Below are 18,096 nucleotides of genomic sequence, written 5' to 3'. Positions count from 1 at the left end.
AGCTTCACCAAAAATTTTTGGACAAAAATGCCCCCAAAACAAAAAATTTCAAAAGCAACCCAAAATAATGCATGGGTATTTTTATCATTCTAATAGTGTTTGTTTAATAATTAATTCTTTTTGTACATTTTTTTTAATTAGTACCTCATAATAGGCTAACAATAATGTGATTCAATCAGTTGTTCATTAAATATTATTTTCTCCACTTTTAAACACGTTCAAAACATTTTAAGAGGCGTGCCGATTATAAAAAGGATCTTTTGCACGTGCATAATACTGTGATTAAATTAGTTATCAAATAATTTTTTTTAACAAGCAATATTATCTACATGGGGAGGGGTGGGCTTAAGCCTCACAATGAGCTAGCAATAATATGACTCAATCAGTTGTTTATTAGATATTATTTTCTCTATTCTTAATGTAAATTCAATAGAATGTTGATGAAAATTGAAAGACCGATTTTATTATGTGAATTCAGCTGCTTTGATGGTTTGTGAGGAATTTTTTTCTAGCATGATTTAAGATTATTCATTTACTTCAAATATTTGACTTTCATTTTGTCAATTTATGCATATAAACACATTTAAAACGTGTAAGTTGCGATTAGCATGCCGTGATTCAAAAAATATCTTTTGCACGTGCGTGAGCACATGCATGAAGGCTAGTTTTTTGAAAGCCGAGTCATTATTGAGGACTAGAGCCAATGCATCTTTTCGAGGCCCAATATTTTTAAGCAGGAGTTTCGAAAGCCCAGCTTAAGGAGGTGAATTCTATCCTAGAAAATTGAGCCAGGGCATGTCGAAGGAATAGTCTGCTTTGATACCATGAAGAAAGTCGAGGTTCCATTATAAAATCAATTGACAATATGAAGAATATACATATAAGCATTGCTAGATTCTATATTTCTTTGATGTGCGATGGATACTCTCAACAATACATTTAGTGCTTTTCATAAAAAACCTAAGGGAAATTTTATTTGAACCTATATAACCTCTTTCTGCACCCAACTTAAATTTTAAATGTGAATTGCCTTTTTTACCCTATTGCATAATTACAATCAAGTACAAGATGAAATTAACTATAAAATTAAAATTTATCACTAAAACCACTCAATAATGAAACCCTATCATCACATCAAACCCTATTGTTCTTCATTCTAGTTAAAATTCCAAGACGCTTTCATAGAGAAAAACGTACTCTTCCTGACCAAAGGATAGTGATTTTCAAATTTTGAATCCTCCAATTAAGGTATGAATCGATTTATGCAATTTTTTTTTTCTTTTGATTTCATTTTTTTGGTATTTAAGAACAAAATTAGTGCATTCACTGTGACGCACGCCTAGAAGATAAACCTAAGTTAAAGTCGGTAATAAAATAAATGTTCAATTTATAGCCTAGACTAGAGATGTAATTTTCTTGGCCTTTTGGCTTACAACTATAGCATCCCCATGGATTAGTATGTACTTGTTTATGGGAAAACAGTCTTTCTGATAAAATACAGTCTCGTATGGAGAGCACACAACAAACTATCTTTATGCTTTCTAAACTGCACGTTGCCTATTTTGTATAACTTAACCATTGATTCATTGATTCATTGAATATAATTTATAAGCTCTAAATAATTAAGCTTGAACTTGGAAGATGTAAGGCAAGGATCGAACATTAGTATTGAGATGATACAATTTTTTTAACTTGACTTAATTGTATATCGGAGTGACCAGTATTGCACCATATCTAGTATCTACCAGGTCCTTGACTTTGTCAGAGTGACAAATATGAAGCAAAAAAATGATTAAGCACGAGACAAATGTGATATATATTGTTCCCTTTAAGCCTTGAATGAGTTGTACAATATTGATTTTGGGTTTTTATTTTTTGAATGGATGCAAAGATAAATTTTATAAATTGAATTAAGTTTGTGAGAGTAATTTAGGTAGTGAGTTTGGGTTTAAAGAGATATTGATAGTTTAATTAAAAGTAATATCAAAATAGAGAATAAATTGTATATAAAAAAAAGTTATATGAGTTCAAATAAAATTTTCTGAAACCTAATCAACTTTAAATCCCTAGTTTGACGAGTTAGTAGGTGTCGACTGTCACGGGAAACGTTGATCAAAGATGCGATAACAAATGCTAAACAATTCGACAACAAAAATTGAATTATTAAAAAGTCGGCTGTGTATAACAGCGCAAGACACACCGCATCTGCATTGCATTTGTATGATCGGACAAAAAAAAACTAAATTATTGTACGTCATCAGGATAAAATTAATTTCTCTCAGCTTTGCTTAATGATTCGTATCATCCAGTCTATGGGTGCATGCAGCCCAAGCGGGTTTCAATAGCCCACGGACAATATTGTTTTATTTGAGCTATAGATATGATCATTTTTTCTTATAAAATAGGAAATGACAGAGAAACTAAAAGAAAATTAGGTTAGTCCACCTCGCGGAGCAATTGGGCATTTCTTTATTCGATTTCCAGATGGTTCTTTCCCTGATTACATTACAAATTTCCTTGTACAAAAGTAATGGTTCCCACGTCTACGACGAATAGAACCCATTTGATCCACACCTTCAGCCTCAGCCTATAAATACCAATACATCCTCCTCACTTCTTCACAGCTCAAAATCTCCCAATACATCATCTTTCTTTCTTAGTCTTCCTCTTCATCAGTTATTATTTTCCCACATCCTAAACACATCTCAGAATCATGGGTGTTTTCACATACGAATCTGAGTTTACTTCCGTCATCCCCCCTGCTAGGTTGTACAATGCCTTTGTCCTTGATGCTGACAACCTCATCCCCAAGATTGCACCACAGGCAGTGAAGAGCACTGAGATCCTTGAAGGAGATGGAGGAGTTGGAACCATTAAGAAGATCAACTTTGGTGAAGGTAGCACATACAGCTATGTGAAGCACATAATCGATGGGCTTGACAAGGACAACTTTGTGTACAAGTATAGTGTGATTGAGGGAGATGCCATCTCTGAGACAATTGAGAAGATCTCTTATGAGACTAAGTTGGTAGCTTCCGGCAGTGGTTCCATCATCAAGAGCACCAGCCACTACCACACCAAGGGTGATGTTGAGATCAAGGAAGAGCATGTCAAGGCTGGCAAAGAGAAGGCCTCCCACCTCTTCAAGTTGATTGAGAACTACCTTTTGGAGCACCAGGATGCCTACAACTAAACATTGTTTGTTGCTGCATTCATGTGTTATTCAGTCTCGTGTCATCTTTTCCATGAAATATTGGTGTGGTTTTAATCCCTTTTATATTCTTTTTCCCTTCGAAAATTGGCTTCTACGTAATATTGAAGGTTTGATTAAAGAGTGAATGCTGTATTTCCTTTCATCTGCAATAATAAATAAAAATGAAATTTATGGATCTGATGATTCTTGCAAGTTTTGTTTTGCAATATTATTGGGACAATAATGTTAAGCTCCACTTTTATAGCTCCATGAGTTTGCTAGTCACATAAGAATCAACACTTCATTTACCAACTAATCATAAATCCATAAAAATTGGATACATTTGGATCTCTAGCTACCACGTAATAGCATAAATTAAAGTGATGAAATGAAAAATCTGATTTCATTTTCCTTGTAAACCAATTTGTAAATCATACCATAATACGTACCCATGAGCTAACACACCCACGATGATGATTTAAGAGTTTGTTTCCTCATCTTTGGTGTAGCATGACTCACATCCGTTGGCGGTTCTTACTTCTTGCAATCTAATTTTTCTTAGTTGGTCTGGCTTCTGATTTTTCAGATTAGTGCACATCATGGCATACAGGTTAGATCCCCTTTCCTAATGTGTTATTATATTTTTGGGTAAAGTACAAAAAACTACCTCAACTATTGGTGTCACAACACTTTTATACCTCATCTTTTAAAATTGACAATGTCATACATCATCTTACGAATTTGTGCCAATGTTATACATTCCGTTAGCTTGGCATGAATTTCTCAGTTAAATGCTGACGTGGCTTGATTCAGGGCCCACTTTCTATTAAAAAAATTAATAAAATACTATTAAAAACTAAAAAAAATCATTTAATATTTTTTAAATATTAAAATAATAAAGAAAAAAAAAAAAAAAACAAAACAACCCTTTCCCTCCCTCCATCCCTCCCCTTGTTGCAAGCTTGCAACCCAGAAAACAAAAGAAGAAAAAGAAAAAAAAAAAAAAAAAAAAAAACTTCATCCCTTCCCCCCCTCCCCCCCCCCCCCCACCGTGTCCTTCTTTCTTCTCCCCCATCCCCCCCTCTTCTCCCCCACCCAAGCCCCTACTTGCAACCCAAAAAAAAAAAAAAAAAATCCTAGTTCGTCTTCCCCTCGCATCCACCCTTTGCACCCACCCAACCTCGCACCCATCCCTTGCGAAATCGGCGAATGGGATCTGGGTTTTTTTTTTTTTTTTTTTTCCTTTTTATTTTTCTTCTTCTTCTTCTTCTTCCTCCTCCTTCTTTTTCTTTCTGGGTTGGCAGGGGGTTGGATTTGTTTTGGGAGGGGACGAACTGGGGTTGTGTTTTTTTTTTGGGGGAGGGGGGAGGGACGAACTGGGTTGGGGAATTATTATTATTATTATTATTATTATTTTCTTCTTCTTCTTCTTCTCCTCCTTCCTTCTTCTTCTTCTTCCTTCTCCTTCCTCCTTCTTCTTCGGGGGGTTGGGGGTTGATGGGTTTTCAAATTTTTTTTTTTTTTTGGTTGAATCACGCAGGGAAGAAGAAGATGGAGAGAGAGAGAGAAGGGGGGCGGGGTTGGATGGGATGAAAGGTTTTTATTTTTTTGATTTTTTTTGTTTTAACTTTTCTTTATTATTTTAATATTTAAAAATATTAAATGATTTTTTAAAATTTTTTAATAGAAAGTGGGGTCTGGATCAAGTCACGTCAGCATTTAACTGACAAATTAACAGCAGGTTAACGGAAGGTATAACAATAGCACAAATTCGTAAGATAAGGTATGACATTGTCAATTTTAAAAGATGAGTTATGAAAGTGTCATGACACCAATAGTTGAGGTAGTTTTTTGTACTTTACCCTATATTTTTATTCCCAAAATATTTGGTGTTTCAAACCTTTATAACTTTTAGAGGGGTTAGGCTTATGACATCCTCTATTTTTCTTGTAAATCTCATTTTGCTTTCAAGAAGGATCGCTTTTATGTCTTCCCTCTTTTATTTGTATTTTTCTTGTTGTCTGAAAGAGGGTTAGATTTATGTCTCCTTTTTTTTCTTGTATATTCCATTTTGTTTTAGAGGTATAAGGTTTATATTCCGCTCAATTACGTATAAATTTTTTTATTCAATAATTTTTCTTGTACCATCGAAGTTTTTTAAGAGCTTAGAAAATTATCTAAAAGTTGGAATAAATATGAAGGAAAGAGAATCCATGAGGGGAGTTTGGAAAATTAATTTTCCCATGAATGTTGCCCATGCTAATAGGACATACCAATATCTTACATTAATTTTGGCCAAAGAAAGCAGGAAGCCGTCTCTACAATTTGATCAAAAAAAAATCAAGCTTGGTGTGCTAAGTCCATATATGATATTGAAATTTCTAGTGGAATATTCTAAATCACTTGTCCGCTTTCATAGTGAGTCAATTCTGGTTGCCAAGTACAATTATATCGAATATACCCTTGATTATTTTTCTTAATGTTTAGAATACTGTAATTATCAACTGTTATATTCAAATACGTTAAGGTTTTTTTTTTTTTTTTTCTTTCTTTCTTTTCGAATCTGTTAGAAGAAATATTACAATCAATTACTGATGTTTACAAAGTGCAGAGACAGTACTTTCGTTATTTAGTAGTTGGAGGGTAGGAAAATTCATGATCAATTGCTTCATAACTTGCCTGCAACTGGTTTGGATTTTTTATTCATATAATAGTGAACTACAAGAGTAGAACAACAAAGTTCTGGAGTTCAACAGTTTGGATAGAAAAACTCCGAAGTTTATTTGATTAATGATTATTTCTAAACAGCTTAATGAACACAGCGTTGCGAAAACGTAGGGACTGTAGGAAATTAAACAACAGAAATTTGAACGAAAATATGACTATTTTTTAACCCCTTTTTCACAATGTTAGTAATTAAGAAAAAATGCCTTATGATTTAAATAAAAATAATTTAAAATTAATTGGACAACTAAATTTACAATCTACGTTTAATTCCTTACCAAAGAATGTTTGGACCTATTGTTTCTACACTGTCCAAGGTAACCTTTTTGTGTTATAAGTGGGAAATGAAGCGTAATGAAATGAATGAAACAATGACATGTAATGCACGCCTTATGATGCAAGACTTCTCTCAATTGCCTTGAGATTGATTATAGCCTTATGAAAATGGTTAATTTTTTTTCATTGGGATATTGATACAAAGATTTACATGTAAGTTGCCAAAGAATTACATGGACTAATTCAAATAGTTTGAGACCATAGAACACCCTCTCAATTCAAATGAGGTGTTCACTTAGATTAAGCAATTTTGGGCGGATATGGTATACCCATCTAAGTGATTATTTGATCAATTAGGGATATGAATAAATGCCCTTGTCTGTTCAATTAAGAAGTCATATTCGGAATTGTTAGAGTTACAGTTTATATCGATGACATGAATCTCACTAAGACTCTGGAAGAGCTTTAAACAACTGCCAAGCATGTGATGATCTCGAGCAGATTCAACCCCCTTGGTCCTCGAGATGTGTTTACCTTGTTGTTATGCTGATGCAGGTTACCTATCAAACCCTCACAAGACATGGTTTAGAGCTCTTGTTGAGCATATTCGAAAACCTGCAGTTCTTCATCCATCAGCAAAGTCCATGAAGACTATGCTGTTTGTATCGATCAGACCAAGACACGATACATCAACAAAGTAAACGTTAAGCATATTACGTCTACATCACATCAGCAAAACATCAAGAGATTGAAGTTAAGTAATCTAATCCCTGACAACCTTGTCGACCTTTTCATAAAGTCACTGCCAACGTCAGCCTTCAACAAAACTTGTTCGAGGAATTAGTATGCGTAACTATTTATTTGCAATGATTGTTATTCTCATTTGGAAGTTTTGTCAAGCTCAGGGGGAGTATCCAAAAGTATACTCACGTAACCTTAATGTACTCTTTTTCTCTACACTTAGGAGCATTTTTCCCACTGGGTTTTTGTTACCTGACAAGGTTTTAGGCATCCATCCTAAGTCAGTCATACCCTTGTGTGTGCTCTACTTGTGTTCTGAAGACGTAAAGTTTTGACTTATTGCAAATTTTCTTTTTTCTCCTTTCATCCTAGGTTTTACCATAGCGAGGTCTTGTGAGTTTTACTATCTATGCATTTTTCCGTTGATTTGAGACTCACATTCGATCATGTGCTGACAACTTCATCAACTATACTTACTTCATCGATGAAGACATGATGCACCATTTCCCTCAATGTTTCAGTGAACAGAATTATAGTTCTTTTTATATCACATTTGGTTTTTTAGAGAGGTGTACTTAGCTCTTATGAATCATACAAGTTTCTTCAAAAAGCATTAATTATGATGCTCTTTGAAAACAAGATCAAAACAATTATTGTGCTTCGAGTGCTTCATCAACTGGTGTATATAGTCAAGGATATAGAATCATTTTAAACGGGCATCTCCATAATTATATGTTCCTTATATTTTTTGGTTAAATATGTTTGCATATAAGCTATCTACACTAATATACACCAGAAGAGGAGGAGAAGGCGGGAGGGAGAGAGGGAGCAAGCTTACCTGTCTGGGACGCCTTTCCATGGACAGAGGAAGCGTCACCAAACGGCTGAGCCTCCTCAGAAGTCCGGGGCCTTCGATGAGTCCATCAGGTGTTTATGATAGGATGCGTCACCGAAGAAGTCGATGATGCAGCAGCCGTAGACACCGTTGGCCCCAATGGCGCGATCGGAGGGACACCCGTCATGTCCCAATCAAGTGTGGAGGTGCCAGCAAACAATCATGAATCTGTTTAGATAATCAAATTATTATATGCATTTCATTTCACATATATAAGGTGAATGAAAACATGGGATAGAAATAAAATTGAGGATCGCAAGGAACATTTTTTTCATGAAAATAAACAAACAAATTTACCCATCTACAATAATCTTTAAATGCATGCCATTACAAAGTTAAAGCCAACATATTATCAAATCAATAATCTTCAAACACTTTTGGGCATACAACAATTTTATGCACTGAAGAAGATCACTTATAGATGCGATGAAGAATATTCTCACCACTATTTATACTAGATATGTGTTAGTTAAGTGTTTGTTCTGTTTACTTCTGTAGTACCTCATAACTGGTGACAGATGCAGATTTGAAGTTTCTGATTGATAACTTGGCAGAGAAGACAGGCGAAAATGTGAAATGGGAAAATGTCATAGACAAAAGAAATGATATTCTATCTTACTATGCTAAGTGCTGCAAGCCTAAGGTCATTCATCTTGTCTTAGTCTTTGATTGATTATGATATACTAACTTATCCTTTCTGTACCCCAAAATTACTAGTGGCATTTACTCTTGTTCTAGAATCCGTTGGTCGCATGAAATACTTGATTCCTTGTTTAACTTTATTGGTTTTAGCAAATAAAGGCTATGGAATTAAGTTTATGTATTTTTTTTTCTTGCATTTAGGATGGTCATTTGACATACTTGAGTGTCATGCTATTTGAGAATTGCTCTCCTGAGAAATTAAGAGAATTCTACATGGACAATGATTACAGAAAGCAATGGGACAAAATGTTGATTTAGCATGAGCAGTTACAGATGGACAAAAACAATGGCGTTGAAGTTGGTCGGACAAAACAAAAGTTTCCACAGTTGACAGCTAGAGAATATGTATTAGGTTGGAGATTGTGAGAGGGAGAAGATAAAACCATTTATTGTTTTATCAAGGTAACTGCTACCTGAAAATTATTCATACGTAAATTACATCTAGGCAATTTTGACAGGTCCTTGCTCAATATGACTGGAAAATGACAAACAGAGAGTGACTTTATGAGGAAGTCAGTGAGAGCTTTGTTCATGTGAGGAAGACAATGACAAACAGACAGTGACAGTGTCATTGTGAGGAAGACAGTGACAAGCAGACCAGCTAATATAATGCAATTGCGAATGTCCTAATCACACTTTAGCATTACTCATATTATCAGCGTATCATTCATGTTTTTCTACACTATGCAATAATATTTGAAATAAAAAAAAATCACCTTTCTCTCAATCTTTGTTTTAGATAATTAATTAAGATTTGATTTAACATAAATTATTCATTCAATCCCTGAAGAAAACGACCTTGCTAGAGTTATCTATACTACAATTATCTTGTACTCTTGCAAGTATTTTAGTGTTTTTATACCTACTTTTGCAGGTGGTAAAATCCATATCAAGAAATTGGCGCCGTTGAAGATTGTTTTAAATAATTTGTGTTTATTAACTCTTAGTTAATTATTATTGTTTGTATCTTTTTATTTAATTGATGATTGTGTTTTTATAGGTTACAATTTGTTTCTTTTTGAGCAGTGCAACAATGAAATTTGCAGTTCCCCCTGAATTCAATCTAACACCCGATGGGCCACATCTTTGGGTTTCATTAGTAGAAACGGGTTATTATGGATTTAGGCCTACAGTTTGTGCTCTTTGCAATTCAAATACTCATGATATTTTGCAATGTCTTGAGAGAGAATATTTTCTAGTATATGTTCATATTAATATGAGGAACGACTCAAAAAGGCATTGGAACAATCCCTGTTCAGAATCCTACAATCCAAGTTTGGAAAAGCATCTTGAACACTATTTTGAGCAGTTTAATGTGCCACAAGAACTTCCTATAGAGGACAAGCTCTTTAAATTGTTGGAATCAACATAATTGTACATAGAAATAACCAGTCATGGATTTCAAATTCAAGCATTAAACTGTAGGAATGGCTTTGATGATCAAGAGGAGATTAGTGCAGATATTGAGGAGCAATCTGCCACTCGTTCACGCCCAAAGGAGGAAATAGCCCCTGATGACCTTGAAATTTCCATAGAATCTACTCCTACAAAAGTCTGTGTGCCACTTATACATTATCCTGAGACTGCAAGTAGCCCTGACAATTTCTTACACGACCCGTTAACACGACACGTAAACGATATGAAAATACCAAATTTCGGATCAACATGATAACTAATCGGGTCATTATCAGGCCACACAATAATAACTCGTTAATAACGAGTCTTTAACAGGTTTACACGAGAGTGACACACAGGTAACCTATTTTGACACGATAAGAAAAAAGTTATTTTGATGATTTTAATTTTTTTAACTACTAAAAAAAACTTACTATAAAATACAATAGATATAATGAATATGTATATATTGTTTATTAATTATTATTCTATATAAATTTTGAAATTGAAGTTTTATTTATTTTTATAGTATATTATAGACAAAGATTGAGATTAAAAATCATAAAACACATTAAAAATAAAAATATCAAGTAATTTAAAAATACCAAACACATTAAAAAAATTATAATAATTAATTTACATGTGCAAAAATATGAAAAAGATATGCAAACGCTCGTAGTCGCATCCTCTACGCTTTGAGGATGGGTATATAATCATGTGAATTTTTAAAACTATACAAACTCTCATGAATAGTATTTTTAAGGGAGTTCGAAATAAACAAAACTCATAATCATTAATGTATAAGTCTAAAAGATGTGAAAGCATAATAAATGTTCATAATTGCATCCTCAACGCTTAGACGATGGTTACATGATCGTTTAGATTTTTAAAACCATCCAAATCTCATGAACAATATTTTTTATTTGAGTGCAAAATTAATAATAATTATTGTAGAAGTGTGAAAAATGTAATCATTCGTAATGAAAAGCTTTACAACTTTCTTGAAGGGGTCAACTCCGAAATTTAGTATGTATATACTAATGTAGTATTATGTTTTACATTTTTTGGGGTCAAATTATGTTTTTCATTTTCATTTTTATTGATTTAAAATATATTTTTCTTAACGGGTAACGGGTCGGATTATATTACCTGATAATATTAACGGATTAATTTCGGGTCAAATCATATTACCCGTTTACTTTAACGGGTATTACACGACACGATCCATTAAAGTATCAGGTATGACACAAACGTGTCATACACGAGAAACACGACACAAATGTTAGGTCTAACTGTAAGGCAACCAACTGAGCTGCATGAATGCATTGAAACTGACATGTTCGAAGGGGTTATTCTTACAAATATAGAATTTAATCCACCACCTGACCAACACTTGACCAATCTGACATATTTGGATACAGAGCAAATGATTACTAATATAGTTTTTGTTTCTGAATTAGACATTCCGTTAGCATAGCCCATCAAATTTAAAGCAAATCAGCGCAAGTCCTACAAGGAGATTGAGATATATAACAAGAAGAAGAAAACATTTTGTGGCAGCCAAATTCCTCATAGAAATATTTGGCCAATGCAGAAATTGTGGGTGTTAAATACAAGGTTTAAGTTAGTTCGACAAAGACACAAACCTCGCTGGAATAGAGTCTATTTGATTACAAAGATTTATTCACATAGAAGGCCAAATATGAAGGATTTGGCCACTCACCTGAAACCCATAATTGATAAACATCTAATTCCGTACACTTTTGCCCTATAATGCTGTTATGGAGTGATTGACTCTAAGAGAATAAGTAACGTGATTATCAATTCCTTCCTCTATGTCTAGCTATAGACGTTAACTAAAGTGCTTATTGAAAGGCAATCCAATTTTTCTAAACTCTTTTCTTTTTATTTTCATTCATTTTGTTTTCTTCCTTTTAGTCTTTATCACAAATCTAAAAAAAAAAAAAAAACTGAAAATTGAAAAACACAAAAACATTAATTGTTTTTAGTTAATCACTATTTTATAGGGATTTTTAACGAAAAACCCACGGTATTGTTCATGTGACATCCCACATCGCCCAGGGGACTGATCCTTAAATGTATATTCCCATCCTACCTAGCACGAGGCATTTTGGGAGCTCACTGGCTTCGGGTTCCGTAGGAACTCCGAAGTTAAGCGAGTAGAGGGCTAGAGCACTCCCAGGATGGGTGACCCTCTGGGAAGTTGCTCGTGAGTTCCCAAAAACAAAACCGTGAGGGAATGGTAAGCCCAAAGCGGACAATATCGTACTACGGTGGTGGAGCGGGCCCGGGAAGTCGTCCCGCCCGGACCGGGATGTGACAGTTTACTTTAACGAAAAACCACATTTTTACACTAAAAAGTCAATCATGGTACTATTCACTTTACCGTTTATTTTGTCCTTATCATTAAAACTCAAAGTTTTCAAGTCATTTTTATTAGTTTTCTTTTATTCTAAATATATTGTTTTTGTGTGATCTTTGCAGGTAGCATTTGGAAGCAATTAAGCCCTAAATATCCACTAAGCGCGCACATTCATCTGAATCATGCATTCAGCAGCCTTTATACATTCAACTCAGCACATCAGCATTCATCATCAACGAAGAGTGCAGAAAATTAATCGAATGCAGAAATATGCACAGGCAGTGTCCCAGACATACTCACAGTGGGGTTGGTGATGAAGTCCCTTGCATTGCTTGGCACCCCCTCTCACTCAATCACTCCCTCGCAGATTATATAAAATATTATTACATACAAGTTTGGGGGTGGGATCCAAGCAACACAGAAGAGAGCACGGATGTGCGAGCAAATCAAGCATCCAGTAGGACAGAGATCACATTGGATGCAGGGAAACGATTCAACTCCTAGCACTAATCTGGGATGCATGCACTAAAAACCGAGTCACGGAGGTGCAGCGCACAGACTTTCATAAATCCAGGGACTACGTTCAATAGATCTATATCGAAACATAGTTTTCTGGGTTGAGGATTTATACCTGTATTTTTGAGATCTGTGGATATCAAGGTTGCCGCTGCTCATTTTTCTGCGGATCGCAAGTTTGACGTTGTAACCGTTCCTTGTCGTGTTCGCCATCGCCTCTGATCGTCGTCCGCAACACAAGCTCACAGACATGCAAATACATTAGACTCGGATTTCACTATTGCATTTGGGCTGGAAATAAAAAATTAATGAGCAGAGAAGAGATCGATGCGTTTTACCCTTGTGCGTCGGCAGACCGTGATGGCTGAAATAGGTGGGCTGGGCTCAGGTCTGAGGTTTTTATTGAAGGCAGAGGGTTGCAGAAATGGTGGATGAGTGAGGCGCGGCTGAGGGCGTTTGTTTGCGTTGTGGATGAGAAAAGCGAGATAAATGCAAGGAGGGTAGAGAGATGAGTCTGAAGTGGAGTGGCGCTGGGCTCGAGGCCAGAGAGAAGATGAGATGAGAGAGATGCTCTCCAACGGCAGCTTGTTGGAAATGAGACATGGAGCTGATGACTGATAACTCGGTTTAATTAGTGTCTTGTCACTGGAAGGCTTGCACGTGTCGTCTGTAAGAGGCTCAGCGCCTCTGTTGTTTCTTGGTCACGAGTTCGATCCCAGCGCCTGGCAAATTTGTCCAGGTCGGTGATTCCTTTCCTTTTTCTTTTTTTCTTTCTGCTTTATTATTTGTTTATTTTAATTTATTCGTTTTCGTTTATGCTTTACCTTTCTTCTAGTTTATTTATTTTAGGCTTTCGATTTATCTTTTACCGTTTTCCCTTTTGTTATTCAATTTGTGTTTATTTTTCCACACCTTGAGGACAAAGTGTGAAATAAGTTTGGGGGTGGGAAAGTAAAATTTTAGGTTTTTAATTTTTGATTTTCATTCTTTTAAAGTTAATAACCATAGATTACTTTAACGTTAGAACAAATGGATATGGTGAAGGTTAATCTCACATTATAGTCTCTTCTATTTATCGTTGCTTAGACACTAATTCATAAATTATACTTTGACAATTTGCACATTCACATCAGCATGGTTTGTGGGGAGTGAGATTGAAACACTTACTTTTAGTCTAAGTAATTTTTAATTTTTGTTATAAATAAAGTAAAGTTTAGTTCTTGTTATGAATAAAGTAATAATTGTTCCACCCGAGACTTTGATTCGTAACCAGGCCAGTCTTGCCTGATCAACAGTCATTCTCGCATCAAATGGTAGAGTCTTGGCATGAGGCAGAGTGGTTAGTTGGTTTTGTAGCATTTTCAGCTCAAGTTAATAAGTCCTTATGGGTATTCTACACCTAGTGCCTTAAAGCCTTTGTGATTTGGGAGTCATTGACCTAAAGTTCGTTACATGGGTTGGATATAAAGCTTAAGGGAACTGACATTGCACGATCACTAATATTACTGAAAAAAATCTATGAAAGGAAAAAAAAAGTTGAGAAAATCGAAAAGAAGAAAGGAAAACGAAAAAAATAGTTATATTTGAAGTTAGTATATGTGAAATAAAATGACGAGAGGTAACGGTTTTAGTCGAGTCTCCTTAACTATGTTGGTTGGTTCACTTTACACCGAAGGAAGTTTGTGAATTCTTTTCTAATTGATTCTAAATGGCTTAGACTTTGTGGTGGGATTAGTTGGAACTGTTGGAAAGATGTTCTGATTTTTAACGTGTTCTATGGACTGCAACTTGAAGATGAAATTTTTTGTCTTAGTTGAGTTTTAATAAAATTTATAGTTTGTTAGTTTTTATTTTTGTTTTCTAGTTTTGTTTTGTTTGAGGACAAGCAAAAAACTAAGTTTGGGGGGTAGTTGATGAGTCGATATTTTACTATATATTTTACCCTATTCTTAGTATTAATTTATTGGTTATTTTGTGAGAAGTTTAATACTTTGATTTATATTCTTAATGTAGGACATTCGATTTCCTCTTGAGCAAAAAGTAGTCAAACAGATGAATTTTGGAGTGATTCTAATTGGAGGATGTTTGTGAGTCTGTTAACTTGATCGTATCAAAGTTTCATAATTTTCCACTAAGCGGTTTATTTATGGCAATGAAATAAAGGAGCAGCGTACAGTGCTGTCAAACTGACGTTATGGGATTCTTTGGGCTTTTTGGCATCCAAGATGATGTCTTTTGGGTTCGAGGCCTTCTGTAATTATGTTCAGGACATCTCAAGCTTTAATTCTAGCTATTTTGGGTCTGTTTTGGAGCTCTGAAGATCTAGAAACGTGGCTATTTTGAGACTATCCAGATTTTGGGTGAATTTTACTAATCAATTTAGGATTATGTTTCCTAATTTATTTTAATTTATTTGATTTCCTAGTATTATTCTAAGACCTTTTCTAGGTAGGGTTTTATTTTCTAGTAGTATAAATAAGGCTTTTTAGCCATTAGGGTTTAGGAGAGAAGAGAGGGGGGAAAAGAATAGAACGCACGCACACTTTAGAGAGCTTTTGGATTCAAGTTTATTTTCAACATGTTTTTTATCTTTGTTTTATGATTGTTAGTAACTAATTTCCATTTGCTAGGGCGAGGCCACGAGCCTTGGCAAGAATATGTAGTTTCTTTTCAATTTGCTTTATGATATTATGCATGCAAGTTTTGAATTATTAATCACCGGTTTAAACTATCTAATTGTCTTAGCGCTTAGCTACCATTAGGATCTTTAGAAAAGTAATTTGATGCAATTTTGGTCAGAGGTCGGTTCCTGAATTTGACGAAGGCTTCTTGTGATTAATATGTGTAAGTTCACTTAGGATGAATGCCACGTCTTAAGGGTTGTATGGTTTTTCAAAAGGTTTCACAAAGCTTAACGAGTCATGCATGTTTAGATTTGATCTGAATATCACAAATGGATTGCATGTTTGATATACGCTCTATGTTAGGGGTCCAAGTAGGCATATTTTAGGAAAACCTAACCTTCAAATATGCATGTGTAATTCATAAGTAATTGGAAAAACTACATAGGATTGTTAAGGCGATGGCGGAACCCTAGGCTTTTACAATTTAATTTTCAAAAACCATTTTCTTTTAGCTTATTTTATTTTGTCATTTTATTTAATTATTTTCTATTAAATTCGTTTTTATTATTTGAAATAAAATAAAAAAATCACCTTTTTCTCAAACTTTGTTTTAGATAATTAATTAAGATTTGATTTAACATAAATTATTCATTCAATCCCTGAGGAGAACGACTTTGCTATAGTCATCTATACTACAATTACCTTGTACTCTTACAAATATTTTAGTGTTTTTATCCCTACTTTTGCAGATGGTAAAATACCTATCAGTTAAGCTCCATTTTTATAGCTACATGAATTTTCTTGTCACATGAGAATCGACACTTCAATTACTTAATTGAATACACTTGGATTTCTACCACATAATAGCATAAATTAAAGTGATGATGAAATGAAAATTTTGATTCAGTTTTCCTTGGAAACCATTTTGCAAATCATACCATAAATACGCCCATGAACTCACACACCTATGATGAAGATTTAAGAGCTTGTTTTCCTCATCTTTGGTGTAGTATGACTCACATCGTTGGCAGTTCTTACTTCTTGCAATGGAATTTTCTTAGCTTGTTTGGTTTTCGATTTTTAAATTAGTGTCCATCTTGGCATACAGGTTGGACTTGCTTTCCTAACATGTTATTTTATTTTTATTCCTAACATATTTCTTTTGGTGTTTCAAAGCTTTATAACTTTTATTTTTATTCCTAACCTATTTTTCTTGTATATCTCGTTTTGCTTTCAAGAAGGATCCAGTTTATGTCTCCTCCTCTCTTTTATTTGTATTTTTCTTGTTGCCTTAGGAGGGGACAGATTAATATCTCTCATCGGTTTCATGTATATTTCATTTTGTTTCAAAGAAGTTAGGTTTATATTCCACTCATCAATTAGGTGTAACTTTTTTTTATTCAATAAAATTTTCCTTCTACCATTGAGATTTCTTAAGAGCTTAAAAAATTTTCAAAGTTACCACTTAATACTACGGTCTTCACTTGTGAGTGAGAAGTCTTATGTTCGATTCTCGCAAAAATCGAATTTGGAACCACTTTATCGCTAGCCAATTGTGAGGTTAAGTTCACCTCCTCCTTTTAGCATAAATAATATCGTTTGTTAAAAAAAAAAAAAAATTATCAAAAGTTAGAATGAAATGTGGAGAAAAGAGAATTCATGAGGGGAGTTTGGAAAATTAGGCTTCATATGAATGTTGCCCACGCTAATAGGACAATACCAATTTCTTACATTAATTTTAGTCAAAGAAATCTTGAAGCCGCCTCTACAACTTGATCGTAAAAAAATTGTGTGGTGTGCTAACTCCATATATTATATTGAAATTTGTAGTGGATTATTCTAAGTCACTTGTCTGCATTACTAATTTAATAGTGAGTCAACTCTGGCTGCCAAGTACAATTATATGAATTCGGATCCTTGTCGGATTTTTTTATGAGGATCTCAGAGATCTGTGAATTATATTCGCTCATTATATATTGTGCAGTCATAAATTATTTTAAATATTTTTATTTAAAATTAAATACAAACAGTAACTAACAAAAACTGATCGCACTATGTACAATAAACGAACACGATTTATGAATTCCTAAGATTCTCTTCAAAATGATCCAGAGAGAATCCTGTTGGCAATTATATTGAATATACCCTTGATTATTTTTTCAGTACTAATTAGAATACTGTAATTATCAACTGTTATATTCAAATGTATATTGTTTTATTTTTTCTTTTCGACTCTGTTAGAAGAAAGATTAGAAATGTTGCATCCAATTACTGATGTATACTAGATATGTGCAGAGACAGTACTTTCGTTATTTAGTAGTTGGAGGGTAGGAAATTCAGGATCAATTGCTACATACCTTGCCTGCAACTGGTTCTGACTGTTGGCAATATCCACGTCCCAAAAGGTTGTTAGACTGATACAGTTGGTTATTTCTGTTATGATTGGTTATATCTGTTAGCTTTGGAGCTAAGCTTTGTACTCTATATAACTGAGTGGTGAATCATATTGTAATTCATTCAAGTCTGTTGATAATATAGATCATTTCATTTCTTCTCTGTTGGCTCTCTAGCTCTTCATCTTCTCAATTCTTCACTGCTCTTTAATTTTTCCAATGTAGTTAACATTGACTTCTAAGTCATTTAATTT

At 34.2% G+C, this 18,096-nt stretch overlaps 1 protein-coding gene across 1 annotated transcript; it reads left to right on the top strand.

The window, feature by feature from the left end:
• Nucleotides 1–2,538: 2,538 nt before the first annotated feature.
• LOC103937959 (major strawberry allergen Fra a 1-3-like) lies at nucleotides 2,539–3,391 on the top strand. Its single transcript, XM_009347947.3, has one exon. The coding sequence runs from the start codon at nucleotides 2,714–2,716 to the stop codon at nucleotides 3,191–3,193; it is 480 nt and encodes a 159-aa protein (XP_009346222.2). The 5' UTR covers nucleotides 2,539–2,713; the 3' UTR covers nucleotides 3,194–3,391.
• The last annotated feature ends 14,705 nt before the right edge of the window (nucleotides 3,392–18,096 follow it).

Source organism: the organism of the source record quoted next, unplaced genomic scaffold (assembly GCF_019419815.1).
Source record: "Pyrus x bretschneideri cultivar Hongxiangsu unplaced genomic scaffold, Pyrus_bretschneideri_v1 Contig21, whole genome shotgun sequence".
Classification (NCBI taxonomy): Eukaryota; Viridiplantae; Streptophyta; class Magnoliopsida; order Rosales; family Rosaceae; genus Pyrus; species Pyrus x bretschneideri.
This window is presented reverse-complemented; position numbering and strand designations above follow the sequence as displayed.